This window comes from Poecilia latipinna, unplaced genomic scaffold (assembly GCF_001443285.1).
Source record: "Poecilia latipinna isolate Pla-1442-1.1 unplaced genomic scaffold, P_latipinna-1.0 Scaffold377, whole genome shotgun sequence".
In the NCBI taxonomy this organism is placed as follows: Eukaryota; Metazoa; Chordata; class Actinopteri; order Cyprinodontiformes; family Poeciliidae; genus Poecilia; species Poecilia latipinna.
Window position 1 is genome coordinate 154,134 of NW_015112993.1, and position 15,798 is coordinate 169,931.

A 15,798-nucleotide genomic window follows, 5' to 3' on the forward strand; every position below is an offset into this window, starting at 1 on the left:
TTTAACAACAGCCTTGTTTCCACACAAAAACCAAAAAAGAAAAAAAAAATTAGTTTTTAACAACAGCCTTGTTTCCACACAAAAACCAACAAAGAAAAAAAAAAAAAAAAAAAAAAAAGACTAATATCGGCCGATGTTGGTGCCGATATATCATGCATTACTAAGCAAAGCACTGTTGTGTTTATAATTTGTTTAGAAGAATAGAATAAAAACTACTGGCCAGTTAGGCTACATAAAGTCATCATTCTGCATTAAGATATATTACCTTAACATAATAACAGGAAGCATTTTAGCTGCAACTCCTATCTGCTCTCTATTAGAACATCTTTTGATAATTTTATTTCCTTCTGTTCGCTATCATTTTTATTAACACAACAGTTTTATTGCAGGCTATTGGTTAAAATATAATTTTAGGTCAGAAAAGTGTATTATAAATGTAATTTTTAAGCAGTGTACATGGAGACAGTTCCCTGAGCTAAAGTGAAAAGATAGACTGTGGAGTTTTCTTTTTTTTTTTTTTAACATGCAGACATGAGACATGAGATTTTCGCCTACTTTCATCTTCCACCTCTATATTTTATGTAATTGCTGTTATATTTGTCTTAGCAAGCTAAATGTTCTGTGTGTTAAGCTTTAGTGACATCATTCTTTGGAAAATCTTTGACTATTGGGAAACTGTATTATAAGCTAAATCATTTAATCCACCATCTAATCTTCCACAAACAGCAAAAGTCTTGCAGCTCAGCCTACCTGTTTTCACAGGCAGCTCTAAGTTAATCATGCATAACATTAACAAAATAAAAGTCACCTTAGCACATTCATTAACTACAGCCCTGCTAGAAGGTATTCCGTTCATTGCAGATACCCGAGTACTAATACCTGCGACTAAATGTGTTAAAACAGCTTTGGCAGTATCTCTACAAGCTCGGTACACTCATGTTTGGATGCTTTCTTCTATTTTCTGCACATCCTCTCAGGCCCAATCAGGTTGGGTAGGCAGCATCAGCAGACAACCGAGTTAAGGTTTTTCCAGAGATGTTGAGTCTTGACTCTGTCAGTGCTACCCAAGGACATTTACACACTGCTCTTGAAGTCGCTCCTTTGTTACGTTGGTTATTTGTCGTACTTACAGGAAAATAAATCTAACATCGATGAACCTTTTAGTGAGTAGTGCTCACTAAAAGGTCAACAATGCTGAAATAAAGACCTGATTGGTAGAGTGCATTAACATAGTCGATTTCCTAACTCTGCGTAAGAACTTTGACGCTCTGCCTCAGTGACCACTGGCTTCTTGGTTTCCTGTCTTAACCAGACAGCTTTCATTTCTAAAGAACAATTACCGTACACTGGTTTTTGGGAGATTCATTGCCGCTGTATTTCTTCTTGTGTTCTGCTCCGATATCTGTATTTCTGTCATGAGAGGTATACCGCTCTTCCCTGCATGTTCATTGCTTGTTTTCTTCTCTGATATGCACTGTGTGCAGATTGTAACTCAAATCGCTTTTAGAAAAAGTTTGCAGCCTAGAAAGTGGTGAGAGGTGTGAATGTTTCAGGTGGAACTTTGTGTGAAAGTGCCTTACCGACACCTTATAGCTGAATCGAAGCTACCTAAAAATAGAATCAACCTTGTTTTTGTGCTGCAGGATTAAGGCCAAGTCAGATGATCATATGTTTACAGCAGTAATTGTGTTCACATACATGTCTGTTGCTTTAAGTAATGTGTGAGTAAAGACTTTTATATGATGTTTTATTTGTATATAGCAAGGTCTACATCTCTGCAGCTGGGTTTGACTTGATGTAATAACTTAATACTAAGAATCACTTGTAATCGTTGTAGTTACACAACCGAGGATCACAGTATTGCTGTTATGATGACTGACGATGTTCAAGTGTAAATGGTCGCTTATGGGAGTGAGTCAGACGGCGGCAAGTTGGTGTGATGATCAGTCACAGCAGAAGTATTAGATAAGAAAGCAGACTATATTTGTCCTTGCTTGCAAAATGGAGACATTATTCCGAACATAGTACAAAACATACAAAAAAAATAACTGTGTTTTGTACTTTTGCAATGGCTGTGCAAGCTGAATTTTCTTTTCTTGTTTTGATTTGAGTATTTAAAACATTAAATGGAAAAAAAAAGTTAATTGTAGGTAAATTCTGGCTGAAACTGTTGATGATGATCCAACACCAGGTTTGCATTAAGTGTGGATGTCTGCTCTCCAGACTCCTCGTGGCAGTCAGGTTTAGGCTTGTCCGAGTGTTTTCGGAACTCTCTTCATGGACAACAACTTTACACCAAAGAGCTGCACATCCACATACAGGATAATGTTGACCTAATAAGGTTATTTATGGGGAAGCAGTTAAGTCAAGATGACCCTAGATTGTCACAATAGACCCCACTAGTTTCATGAAATGATTAACCTAACCTCATGCAATTAAAGTAAAGAAAGGTGCAGAAGAGAGTTGAGCTTCAGTGCCCAGTGTCTTTGTTGTTGTTGAGTCATTAATGCTGACTGTAGCTGAGGCAACATCAGTGATTTAGATGTTGTTCTGGATTTTTGCTGACCTTCTGGCCACTCTGAGAAGGTTCTCCACTGCTACCTTTCTCCATGTGTGTAATTTTTCTCACTGTGCTTCACTGTAGTACCAATGTCCCAAAACTGCCTTGGTAACCCTTCTCAGAGTCATAGATGTAATAAATTGCACTCGATGTGTTGCTGTTGTGGTCCGTTACACATCATGTCAAACAATTTCTATATGGGCAATTCTTTGATTGGATGGGTGCGAGTAGTACAGTGTTACCAAAAATCTGGTTAATTGTAGTTTTACAACAGATGCACCTATACATTCACAGAGGACTGAGTTTGTTTGGACAGTTTTTGCTGTAGTGAATGAAATTCTCAATAAAAAGTAGTTATTGTATGTATGTGTAAATCTTAATCATTGTTACTCTTTTGGTTGTTTTTTTTTTTTTTGCAACTCTTGTGTTATAGACCCAAGAAAAGCTTTCACTTGATGACACAGTCTTCATACCAGCACCACTGTCCTATTCATTTCAGGAAAGATTTTCAGTCTCTTGACGTTCAAAGCAGGTAGAGATGGATGCACTACAAAAGACTTGCTGCTCAAAGTAGTTCAACAAAGATCTGACCACTTCAAAAAATTTATTTCTTTTGGTACACTTGTGCACAGTCCATAAATATTAAAAAGAAGTAAATGGTTTTGTGCAGGTTCCTGTTGTTCCAGGAAGTAAATCTAGACCTGTCTCCTGATTATGGATCTAAACAGTCGACCTTTACGTCCTGTTATCTTACAGTGCTCGAGACACAGCGTCATACCTTTGACTCTGCATTCACCTGAGTTATTGTCAACTTATTGTCGCCACATGGAACCTCTTCCCCCTGAACTCATGAAGACACTTCGTCGCAACTTTAACCGGACAATATGCTGTTAATGTATGACCAGAGTGCGGTGATGTCAGGAGGGGATGGGGGTCAAGGCGGGGAGGAGCCGGCATTGCCATTGGGCCCTGCAGAGGGGGAAGGAGCAGGCGGGGGCACATCTGGGCGTCAGGATGGGCAACTGCAGCTCCTCACGGCAGAGGGACAAGGAGCTTTAGCAGGAGACGTGGGGCAGGAAGATGAGGAGATGACCAGCACCTCCAATGATCTTTCTTCCTCAACCAATGAAAGCCCAAGGAGCGCCAGAGGATGTCCCTCACCGTCGACCAAGAGGTAATTGCTTGCTTTTCTTCTGTACTGAACCTTTGGCTTCAAATTAAAGAACACCTTGGGGTCAGGAGAATGTCTAACCATTTAAAATAAGGGCTGAATTTTTATTACTTTTATTTCGAGGTCAAAGAAAACAAAAAGTTGTTTAATACAAATAGAAATTTTTGCTTATTTTTGTAGCTCAACCATCTCAGTAGAGTTTTACCAACATGGCTACTTTTCCACACTTAAACCCAACAAAGCAAAATGCATGAATAACATTGAGCAACAAACAATTCTTGTTTAGATGTCATCGTTGGAAAAAGGGCATTCATTCATTCATTCAACTCATCTGATACTTTCAGAGAAACCAGGCCCTGTCTTGAAAACATATACGCTCCATTAAAGAAATCCCTAATGTCTATTTTGTTGTTGCCCTTTTGATTGTTTAACCTGAAGTCTTACTTCTGTTTGGTTCCTTGCTGCTCTTTCCATCATTTTCTTTTTAAAGCAGCGAGTTGGCTGTCAGGGGACGAGGCCACGCCCACAGAGAAGTGGTGAGCACAGTGGCTGAGATGAAAAAGAGGCTTCCGTCCGACAAACGGAGCCACAGCAAACCCAGCACTGTGGAGGCCTTAAACTACGCTCTCAACTGTGTCAAGCAAGTACAAGGTAAGCCCCCGCCAATCGGGCAGATATTCCTGGAGAGTCACGATAAACTGTGAGACTTTTCTGTTTTAAACTGTGCGTTTATCGTCTGTAGCCAACAGTGAATACTACAAGCTGCTGATGCAGAATGGACAAGACCAGAGAAAAGATGCCACTGTTTGCACCTTGGAAGAACTGGAGAGGGTCACCTCTGAGCACAACCTCAAGAACACGGTATGCGCTCACATTTCCATGTAGATCCGAAACGCATGGAAGATGTCACTCCTTGTGTTTTTCCTCCTTTGCATTTTTTTCAAGGATTGTAGGTGATAAACCAGCACAAAGTCGTGCATAACAGGGTGGTGGTAAAATTACGCGGGTGGGAATGCTAGAGTTGATTGGAAAATAAATGAGGCTGAATGCAGGGTCAACTTAAAGAAACTGTCATGAGTTGTAAAAAACTCAGGACTGGGTCAAAGGCTTACCTACCAACAAGTGTAAACACACAGTCAGCACTACAGTAGAACGATTTAGAGAAAAACATGTTGGATAATCCAACGTCTAGAAGCAAATCTAATAGAAAATCTGTGGCAGACCTGGAAAATTGATGTTCAGTCGACTTCTATCCACTCTAAGAGTGTACCTAAAACTGGATGAAAACTTTGTACAAATGTTCAAAACTGAGACTTAAACCAAATGTATAAAATGAGCAAAAGGTGGTTTCACAACTATGGACTCAAGGGGTCTGACTACAAATGCTTGTCACCCTTTTCAGATACTCATTCATAAAGATGCCCTATTCTCTTTCCCCTTCACAACTATGATCTTTCATATTTGTTTAGCTTTATTCACCTTCCCATCAGCCCCCCACAGAATGACGCTGCCACCACCACCGTGCTGTGCACTGCTTCATGGTGATCTGTTGTGCAGAATCTCAATAAAACAGACCAAAACGTCTGGTTATGACGAGATTAAATTAAGATTAACCCAACCGCTTTCTATACTTTCAGAAAGAATTGTACATCCGCTTGGTTTCCGTTTGATTGGTATCGTTGCTCATCTCTGTGTTTTGTACAGGATTCCTTTGTGATGGTGTTCTCTCTCTCGAGCGGCCGCGTGTTGTACACGTCGGAGCAGGCTCCCAGCTTGCTGTGCTGCAAGAGGAAGTACCTGGAGTCTGCGAAGTTTGTCGAGCTGCTCTTCCACCAAGACGTCAACGTCTTCTACTCGCACACGGCACAGCCTCACCTGCCACCGTGGAGCAACTCGCACTCCGGTAGGCTTTTGAAACATTTTCATCTGGCGGTCTTTCCCTGTTCGGTATTAAATTTTGACTTATATTAACTATTACAGTACTAGATGTGCAACTAGGATTCAAAGTTATTTGATTACTGACTGTTCTGGCTATTCTATGGTTGATTTGATCGTTTTTAGGTGACACTGTAGTTTTTTTTTTGTTTTTTTTTGTCTAAGGAAAAACTTTGTATGCCGTTTATAAATATACAATATGAGCCAAATAATGTATGTTTGATGATGAAACATTTCTTAGCAGACAGTATTTCAGAGCAAAATGATTAAAAACTGCCTTCTTGGATTTAATTATCTATCAGCATTTTCAACAAGGATGTTGGCACTTGGAGGCACAAGAAACTTTAATAAATCTGGAACTAAGCGACTGCTAAACAAAATCGAGCTTTAATGCACAAAATGGCAGCTTTTTTCTGAAGATTTATGGAGAGATTAAATTAGTGTTCTTAATAGAGAAGACAGACGGACTCCTCTGGGATAAGTAACGGTGAGAAGCCGTTAAAGGGTTTACGCATGTGTTGGCAGTTTCTAGAACAGGAAGCCAGCAAAGCCCTCAACCATTACTGAGTAATGACCTCGACCCCTTACTCACATGACTTAAATCCTATTAGGAGCTCTCAGGCACTACTTAAATGTTGCCTTTAGAGGGAAAAAGCACGAGATGCACCTCTCAGTACGTCATGGGACGATGTTCTTGTTGATTTAGGTTCTGTGAAGACATTTGGAAATGGAGAGGTAGAGTTGGATATCAGGTATTTAGATAAATGAACAAGATGGGGGGAGGAAATGTCATCCCAATTTTTTTTTTTTTTTAAATTCAATGACAAACATGATTTTACACAGCTCTTGGAGAATTGTACATTATGTTTTAACCATTTTCTGCAATTTTCAACACCATTAACAAGGAGTAAATTTCCATATTTATAATCATCTTGGACAGTTTTGTTGAATCCAACAAACTAAAGGACAAGAGAAAAACACAACTGCATTGTCTGCAAATGGGAATAAAGCGGCAGTAGACAAAGCGTGCGATGTTGTCGGCATCACAATCTCTCTGCTTTAGCAAATTATATTTAATATAAAATGTGTATTATGTTTTCTTTAGCTCACAACAAATGAGAACAAACACTTAAGCTTTCCCTTCTTTTGTCTCTACAGCTGGAGTTCTGTTTGACAGTGCGCAGGTCAAGTCCTTCTTCTGCAGGATAAGGTCAGTTTTTCCCTCCACGCTTATAAGAACATTCAGAATTTGCCTCGTATATTAAATCAGCAGGGCCTGCTTAACTATGAGAAAGTCACAATCATGTTTAGAACCACCGTGCTCTTCAAGGACATATTGTGCACTTTCAAACTCTGATTGTGATGTCGGCAAGCGTAATAACTTTTTAACTGTGGCAAGATGTGAAAAATACACCGATGAGACGGCAACAATACTTGTAGTTTTAACATATTTTTGTGTTTAAAATTTAAAAAAAAAAGAAACTGCATATCGTTTCAGAGGAAGCAAGGATCGTGACGGCGAGATGCGCTACAACCCTTTCAGGATCACACCTTACCTGCTGAAGGTGCAGGGAACGGGGAGCGGGGAGGAAGAGGAGGAGGAGGAGGAGGAGGAGGAGCCGTGCTGCCTGACGTTAGCCGAACGAATCATCTCTGGTTACGAAGGTGCAGCAAATGATCACAACACCAAATTAAACAGATCTCACTTAATAATGGCATTCACTTGTTTTGAATTATTCATGGAACCGTTCTATTTACAATACCAAGGTTCTGTCCAGGCCAACGTTTTTGTCACTGCTATTTAGCTTAAATGTTATTCGTCCGTGCAGCACCTCGTATTCCCATGGACAAACGTATCTTCACCACAACACACTCCCCTGGCTGTGTTTTCTTGGAAGTTGATGACAGGTGAGCAGGCCTACAGCGATGTACACCGCCATCATTTTGTCGGCATGACAAAACATGGCAGCGAGCTAATCTTATTCTGAATATCCTTCAGGGCTGTGCCGTTGCTGGGATACATGCCTCAGGACCTGATTGGCTCGTCGCTGCTCACTTGCATCCACCCAGAGGACCGTCCCCTCATGCTGTCCATGCACAGGCAAAGTGAGTGCTTAAAGCAGCAGAGCAGACTTTCTGGCGTTCTTTACATGAAATCGATGTAAAAGCGGTGCGCATGTGCAGAAAGGCACAGCAGTTATTTAGGATTTAAATTGAACATTAAGGAAAAATGACTGCATTATATTTACATTGCCATATAGCACAGTCCCGTCTTTGGAAATGATGATGAGTTGAAATTTGACGGAGGGTTTTCTCACCTGTTGTTTACTGTGTGAAAACCATGTTTTCATGCCTTATCGTAGTATTAAAGTATGCAGGCCAGTCTCCGTTTGAGCACTCTCCAGTGCGTCTGCGCTGTCAGAATGGAGACTACGTCACCTTGGACACCAGCTGGTCCAGTTTTATCAATCCTTGGAGCCGCAAGGTGGCCTTCATCATTGGACGGCACAAAGTCAGAACGTAAGCGGTGGCGATAGTTTGTCAGATTTCTCTGTCGTCGCGTTTAACGTTTCGATAATGAAGATAACGCGGCCGTGCCGATATCACCGCAGGAGTCCTCTGAACGAGGATGTGTTTGCGGCTCGTACAAAGGATTACGCTCCAGTCACTTATGAGGAAATAAAAGACCTTCAAGCCAAGATCTATAAGCTTTTCCTTCAGGTGAATTTATTTTTTTTTTTTTTCATTTTTTTTTTTTTTACAAATGACCTGCTAAACACATTTTTACAAGTTAGTTATACTGAAAGCTAAATCTCTGTACCAAAGCTCGTTTGATGTAATTCTCTCTTCTCCATAGCCGGTGCACAACAATGGCTCCAGCGGTTACGGCAGTTTGGGAAGTAACGGCTCCCACGAGCATTACGTCAGCTTCGCTTCTTCGAGCGAGAGCAACGGCAACCTGTGGGAGGACTCAAACCGGGAACCGGTGAGTCGTCACAGACGGTCGACGCACCTGTCGGGTGCGCACCCTCAAAATCAGCTGCAAAGGTTACTCGTGTTGATACAATCTCTGTGTTCTTGTGTACATTTCCCAGATGACCTTGCAGCAGATCTGTGCTGACGTGAACAGGTCGAAAAGCTGGGGCCGACACGCGCAGCTCGATTCCGGCCAAAGAAGCGCTGCGCCCGGCAGACCGAACATAGGTGAAGTGGCCTTAGAAATCCTCAATTCAGTGTTGCGTAGTGTTAAATGTCATGGTTTTGACATAAATGTAAGGTTTTTGACTATGCATTTTGAATTTTATTTTGTTTTTAGGGTGAAATTGTAATGTGAAGCACAACTTGAATGAATTTACAAACCAGAAATGGTTGGAAATTTGTATTTTTTTTATTAGGAAGTTTCTCTAAATGGCAGAAAGTCAACATTATACCAGCTAAAATATGATATGCAGATCCTGGTGATAATATTTACTTGATTGTCACTTGGTAATTGGTGTTTAAATAACAATTTTTTTTGTAGCCATCAAAGCTGATTTTGTGTTGCTTATGGTCAGTAGATGTTCAGAATATGTCTGGAAGCGTGACATTAGCCTGTTTTATCTTTTGTGGATTAAAAGAATCCACTATCACTTATTTTCCAGGAAATCCTTTGCTTTACAAATCCATTGAAGTAGTTTGTTTAATTTTACACTTTTAATTCAGTTAATACTTAAGACGTTCATGAGCATTGCATTATTTGCAAACCTTCTGCCTGAAATTTTATTTAGCATACAGCCACGGAGCCTCTTTTTCAACGGGCAGATTATTATTAAAGGCTAAGCCTGTGAACCTTTTGTTTCTGCAGCGGCCCACCTCCACTCAGCCGCCAAGCCTGAAGTCAGAGGAAATGAAGAAAGCAGGACGCAAACGCACATTCCCTCCTATCAGCAGATCAACTGCGTGGACAACATCATCAGGTGTGTTTTCACAGGCTTCCGCAGCACCCACAGTTTAGCGTGTTTGTTCGGTGTGTGTTTTTGTTTGGTTGTTTTTATATCACCGAGACAATTTTTGTTCCGCAGATACTTGGAGGGCTGTGTGGGTCAAGCCCTGAAGCGAAAGAACGAGTCTCCTTCCTTGGACACGACCTCTTCCTCGTCCTCGACCTCCGAAGAAGAGAAGCCCAAAGGCGCCGCCGGTGTGGCGCCAAACGCTCCAGAAGGTAAAAGCAGCTATCGCTCGAACCTTTGCATTTGACTGTAACCGACATTCAGCTTCTGTTAACATATTTTCACCTCACTTTCCAGTGGTTGTGTTGGACAGTGAGGTGTCAGTGGGCCCTGCAGCTGCAGCAGTTGTCGGGGCACCGCTGACAGACATCACCATGTCCTGTAAGGCCATGAGTGTTGTCTCGGTCACTAGCCAGTGTTCGTACAGCAGCACCATCGTCCATGTGCCACAGCCTGAGTCAGGTATACAAAACCTACTTGCTTCAGTGAGTCGGCTCATGGAAGCTGCTGAGATTTTCTTTGTTGAAAATTGATAAAAACAACAAAAAAAAAAAAAACTGAATTGTGTCGAGAGGTAAGTTCCTTATGGCACATATTTTTGTGCATTTCATAAAGGTTTGGCTAGTGTTGGATGTTTATACAGAAGACAAAGATTAACTCGCTTTTTCTCTTTTTCCCTTCTTTTTTTTTTTTCTTGCAGAGGCCACTGCGCTGGAGGATGCCCCGATGGGCAGCGAGCCCGCTGACCCTGCAGCGACCCCCGTCCGCCCAACCCTGAGTCCCGCTGCGGAGAGAAGGTTGGTCGGGCTCACCAAGGAGGTGCTGTCGGCTCACACGCAGAAGGAGGAGCAGGAATATGTTGATCGTTTCCGCCATCGCATCCTTCAGAGTCCCTACAGCTCCTATTTGCAGCAGGAAAACGGCTCGATGGCTCACTCTCATCAACCAGGTATGTTGCTTAAAAGACCGAGCACGGTCTGGGCTCCCGTCCGGAATCCTTTTCTGCTCCATAGAAATCTAGAAAAATTAGGTTTTTATTTTGGATCCCTCTTTCATCACAGGGGACTATATGCGTCCAATAAGTGCCGGAGGCTGGAATCGCTCTCGAAGAGCAAAGCCCAGACACAAGCGGCCCAAACCTCAGGGCTCCTCGGACAGCTACGCCTCCCCGACCGGCCCCTCCGGCCCCGTCCCCCACTCATCGTGGCCCTCCTCTGAGTCGTCGCAGCCTCAGATGGCAGAGACTTACAGCCAAACGTCCCCCGTCCCCGTGCCGTTCTTTCCCGTCCTGGGGAATCCAGCCGCCGAGCAGTCCCGACCGCCACAGCTGCCCGCAGCAACTCCCACTGTGCTGCAGCCTCCTGAGCAGCTCGGCTACAACTTCAACGTCATGCCGTCCGGTCAGGGCCAGCCGGCCCTGCAGCCGCTTCAGATGGAGCCCCTGCAGAACGTCCAGAACTTTTACAACCCGTTCCCGCTGGTTCCAGCCCAGAGCTTCAACCCGTACATGCCTCCCGTCATGGCCGTCATCCTGCCTAGCTATCCCAACTTGACTCCGGGCTTTCCCTCTGTTCCCTCAGCTGTACCTCAAGGACCCAGCATGATAACGGGCTACACTCCTGGCGGCGTGTCCTTCCCTCAGCTTCAGCCCCAGTTTCAGGTCCAGACCGGCCCACACGCTCAGACGTCACCGGGCCTGCTTCTTTCCTCGCAGAAGGCCGCGTCCTCCGTCGGGGAGGAAGAGGAGGCGGCCGGGCCTCAGGCCCTGTTTTCCAGCTCTCGCTCCAGCTCTCCTTTACAGCTCAACCTCCTGCAGGAGGAGCTTCCCAGACAGAGCGAGGGGCAGAGCACCACTGGACTCAACCACCCCGAGAGTCTCCACGAGCAACACGCCATCGAGGTCAGCTTGAACTTATGACTCGCATCATCAGCGTTGAAAATGGCTCACTGTAACTTGATCGAAGTGGCATTGATTTGAAAACCGTTGCTTTTGTTAAGGGGGACGCACCAAGCGAGTCTGGCAACCAGGACGCCCAGTCGACGTCCAGCGAGCTGCTGGACCTGCTCCTGCAGGAGGACGCCAGGTCAGGAACCGGATCCAATGCTTCAGGATCTGGATCAGGGGAATCTGGAGGGTCGCTGGGATCTGGATCCGGCTCCGGCTCCAACGAGACGTCCACCTCACACACCGGTACAAATGGCATCACACTCCATCGTCTTTTTAAAGTTCCTTTGTGAGCATTTTTGCTACTTATAGCTTTAAATTGCAGGCTTGTTTCTAAAATGGATAAATATGTGGGAGGCTAGGCACAAGGCAGCAAAGAAAGTGATTAGATATGAAACTAAACTTGAACATCAGTGCCTAACACAGTTACTCCCGTCAAAGAAGAAAGCATAATCTACTGTTTAATGTACTTCATAAAGCCAATTTTTATTCAATGAGGAGATTGGTTGTTTGAGAGATGTTAGCTTTCCAAATCCATGCTGCCTGCAATTCACCACAGTGGTGAAGGAGCGCTTGTGCTTGTAGAATAGTAAATCAAGTAAACTTAAATACACTCAGCATTTCAGATAAATTAATTTCTGCTCCAGCTCAGATCAAACGTTGTTTACAACTCTCCCTTGAGTGCCATTTTTGCTCAGTCTTGTTCTTCTCTTCTGTCCCCAGGTTGTCTCCATTTGTAAATAAAGACCGATGTGGTTTACTGTAGTCACAGAGTCTTATGAAGTAGCTTTGTGACCCTTTCCAGACTGCGGGATGTCCATTACTAAACTCATCTTTCCTTCATCAGACTTCGTAGTGTCATTAAGCAGGATAATATCTGTAAGTTATGTCTTGAGCCCAGAGTGATGCAAAATATTCTGGCCTACAGGCAGCAGCCACAGCAGCAAGTACTTTGCCAGTAATGACTCGTCAGACACGTCCCGCAAAGCCCGCAAGAGCCAGGAGGCGTCGGTGGAGCGGCCGCACAGCTTTGAAACTCAGGTGGAGAGCTCCCTGTGGAGCATGATCCAGCACACGCCTGAGCAGGTCATGATGACCTACCAGATACACACAAGGTAAACGTCAGACTTTTATATAGTTTATATGTGATATGTAGTTTAAAGATGCACCGCTGAGTTTTTGACATGGCTTCAGTCAATCTTAGTTTAAAGAGCTATAATTTTCAGCATTCATAATATTTTTTTTTTTTTTTACTCTGAGCTCGTAATGTCTGTTTTATTTGGAGTAAATTTGGCATCACATCTTGTATGAGAGAGAGAGAGTAAATGCTGTAAAACAGGGCTTAAAAATAGCTAAGACAAATTGATAGCAGAGTTGACATTTAAGCTGATTTTAGCTTCTGATGCTGTCCAGTGGTGTGGTTAGTGTCACTACCTGGAAAACAAAAGTGTGTTTGTATACAGGAGCTTCAACAATGGAGCAAGAGGAGCAGCAAATCCACTGTTTTGTAAAGTTGGGGAGCAACTTGCATTTTTGCTCCTTTTTTATTATTATTTTTTAATTAAACCTAGAAGTAAACTTTGTAATAGGCTCACAAACTTCTATTGTCATTAAATGCCTCATAAAGTCAGGCTTACATTAAGACCAATTTGCTTTATACTTAGCCAATTAAATCTCAGTAGGATTTTTTTTTTTTTACTGAATGATGACTAAAATTACACCAATCAATCAGCTCTCCGTTCCCTGATTCACTGACGCAAATACTGAAAAATCTGTGGGTGGAAGACTTCCCTATTTTTTTTTAAAGGCATCAAAGACTTCCCACCATTTTTGAGTCTATAAATGCGTTAATCCACATCATTTACTTTTATGTGCTTTGTTTAAAAAAAGAAATCCTAGCGTAGGGTTAGGGACATATACTTTGAGGCATAAATGGGGACGAATGTAAAAAATTTTATGAGGGAAGTACATTTCTTCTCTTATATTTTTCATTACCCTTAAAGTCTCGGGTCTAAAAAACTCTTAGTCAGGTCAAAGAAAAAACTGTTTTGGTATCGGCTAGGAAAAGCCGGATCAGTGCATCCTTAACGTAGTATGATCTTTGTCCTGTACAGGGATCAGAATGAAGTGCTGGCAGAAGACAGAGAAAAGCTGCGAGGGCTTCAGCCGCTCCAGCCGTGGTTCAGCCAGGAGCAGAAAGAAGAGCTGGCCAAGGTCCATCCTTGGATCAAGCAGCACACCATCCCACAGCAATTAGACACACAGGTAGCGCAGAGCTCCTAAATTACCGCCGGTCCTCTCCGTCTTCACGTTGAGTCCATGTGAAATGCATCCTTCTGTCTCCCTCTCAGGGCTGCGTGAGCTGCAACTCGGGGGCCGGCCTGGCCCGCTCCCCTCAGCCAGCCGTCTCAGAGAGTTTATTACCCGCGGAGAGCCTTCAGCAGGACTCCATCGAACCTGTGGCTGACGCCTTGAACGGCTGCCAGTGAACCAGGCCTGCCAGAAACTTCAGAAATACTCTCGGTGCATCTCTTCTCAACACTCCACGGAAACGGATCCTATGGCTTTAATATATCGTTAACTGGTTTTGTACAGACGAGGCGAGGGTCATAAACGGTGGAGGAGAGCAGAGAGAGAGAGAGACATGCTACTGGCCTCTGGGTGGATTGTACGTCTCTTCTTTTTCTGTTAATCAAGCCCCTGGAGGGATTTGTGTGATAGTAATGACTCTACAGACCTTTTCTCAGTAAGCCACCTGGTGCTCAGTGTATAAAGAGAAAAAAAACAAGGTTTGAGCCCTGTGTAAAGACCTGCACTACCTTTGTCGCACAAACATGACTGAGAAAACCGAAACGACTTGGATCAAGAACACCCAGCAAACTTTTCTCCAGTGACGCCAACTCCAGGTTGTACAGATTTTCTGAACCTCATCAACACAGCAGCGACCAACCATGAGCAGCATCTTTTTACCCGATGGACACAAAGACATGTTTGCTGCTCTTGGTTGTTTATAACGTTCAGGTAAAAAAAAAAAAAAAATCCTACATGTTGTTATTGTAATGTTATAATCTCATATCCCGTAGCCTGGTTTCCCAATGTCCAGATCATTCTTTTGTTGTGTTGTGTACTGTAATGTTGACTCAAGAAACAACAGCCAACCAGTTGATATTTTCAAACGAACGTCACCCCACCTAGCGGATCCTCCTTCTGCTCAGCCATCAGCCTGTTTGTACCTGTAGTCCAGCTGTGTTGCTGTGAAGAGGCTCCACGCAGCACCAGATTTTTCCACTCGTCTCACTTTTACCAACTAAAGAAGTTTTCCGGTCAGACCGCGCGGTAGAAACAGAGAGGAAACTGACCAATTCTGAGTTTTCCAAATGAGGATAGCGGGTGCGAACGCCTTGACTTGTCTGCTTCCTTTGAAACACTTGTCCTACAGCGCAAGACAGAGCAGGGTTCGTTTCATTTTTGGATCAAAAAATACATGCCAGTACTGTGTGTTTTATAGAAAATGTACACAATTACCTAATACAAAGTGTATAAAAAGCCATTTGTCTTGAATTCAGGGATTGTTTGTGACACAAAAGAATGAATAAATGATCTATGAACTGAGAATCATCTGGGCGTGGCTTCTTTTAGTGCTTAGCATGTAGTACAGCTTTTATATTTTCTTTTTCTCTGTCCGTATGTGTGTGTGTGTGTGTGTGTCCCGTCTTGGTATCTCAGATGTATGATATGGAGGAGCTGGTTGCCTTACATGTGGCATGGCAGTTTTGCTTTTCAAAAAGAATATATCAAGATGGTGTCGTAACTATGTGATTGATCAGTAAAGCTGCTGTGGGCAACTTAAAATTAGTTTTTTTACATATTTCTTACAACTACCAGTGGACTATGTCATGACGGCATAACCAAAAATTTGTGGAAAAAATTTAAAGTTTCCCTGCTTCCTCCCCCTGTGATTTTACAGCTATATACAGAAATGCACAGCTCTGTCACAAACAACAAATCAGAGAAAGGAGGGGAGTGTTACTGCTGTCAATCATCCTCGTGTACGCACTTCTTCAGTACAACATTGTATTTCATAGGTAATGTCAGCACAAAGCTTATTTGTGCTTTAACAAATAAAAAATCTCAAAAGTTTGGCATGCCCTTGTATTTCATTGCATTTGAAACGCATGACTTAAGCGTTACTTTGACT

The 15,798-nt window shown here is 42.9% G+C and overlaps 1 protein-coding gene across 2 annotated transcripts in view; it reads left to right on the forward strand.

Annotated features, from left to right (window-relative positions):
- The window catches only part of per3 (period circadian clock 3), a 20,441-nt gene extending 6,210 nt beyond the window's left edge, over positions 1–14,231 (forward strand). The window contains exons 2-22 of one of the 2 annotated variants that reach the window (XM_015036728.1): positions 3,317–3,734; positions 4,222–4,382; positions 4,474–4,592; positions 5,436–5,634; positions 6,825–6,876; positions 7,165–7,331; positions 7,496–7,574; positions 7,666–7,772; positions 8,030–8,186; positions 8,279–8,387; positions 8,524–8,652; positions 8,762–8,870; positions 9,511–9,622; positions 9,728–9,867; positions 9,953–10,117; positions 10,356–10,604; positions 10,717–11,555; positions 11,654–11,846; positions 12,529–12,715; positions 13,715–13,865; positions 13,952–14,231. In XM_015036728.1, the coding sequence (XP_014892214.1) occupies positions 3,445–3,734; positions 4,222–4,382; positions 4,474–4,592; positions 5,436–5,634; positions 6,825–6,876; positions 7,165–7,331; positions 7,496–7,574; positions 7,666–7,772; positions 8,030–8,186; positions 8,279–8,387; positions 8,524–8,652; positions 8,762–8,870; positions 9,511–9,622; positions 9,728–9,867; positions 9,953–10,117; positions 10,356–10,604; positions 10,717–11,555; positions 11,654–11,846; positions 12,529–12,715; positions 13,715–13,865; positions 13,952–14,089 (3,852 nt within the window). In that variant the 5' untranslated portion in view covers positions 3,317–3,444 and the 3' untranslated portion in view covers positions 14,090–14,231. The remainder of the gene's footprint in view (positions 1–3,316; positions 3,735–4,221; positions 4,383–4,473; positions 4,593–5,435; positions 5,635–6,824; positions 6,877–7,164; positions 7,332–7,495; positions 7,575–7,665; positions 7,773–8,029; positions 8,187–8,278; positions 8,388–8,523; positions 8,653–8,761; positions 8,871–9,510; positions 9,623–9,727; positions 9,868–9,952; positions 10,118–10,355; positions 10,605–10,716; positions 11,556–11,653; positions 11,847–12,528; positions 12,716–13,714; positions 13,866–13,951) is intronic. The other variant, XM_015036729.1, reaches the window with a different exon arrangement.
- The last annotated feature ends 1,567 nt before the right edge of the window (positions 14,232–15,798 follow it).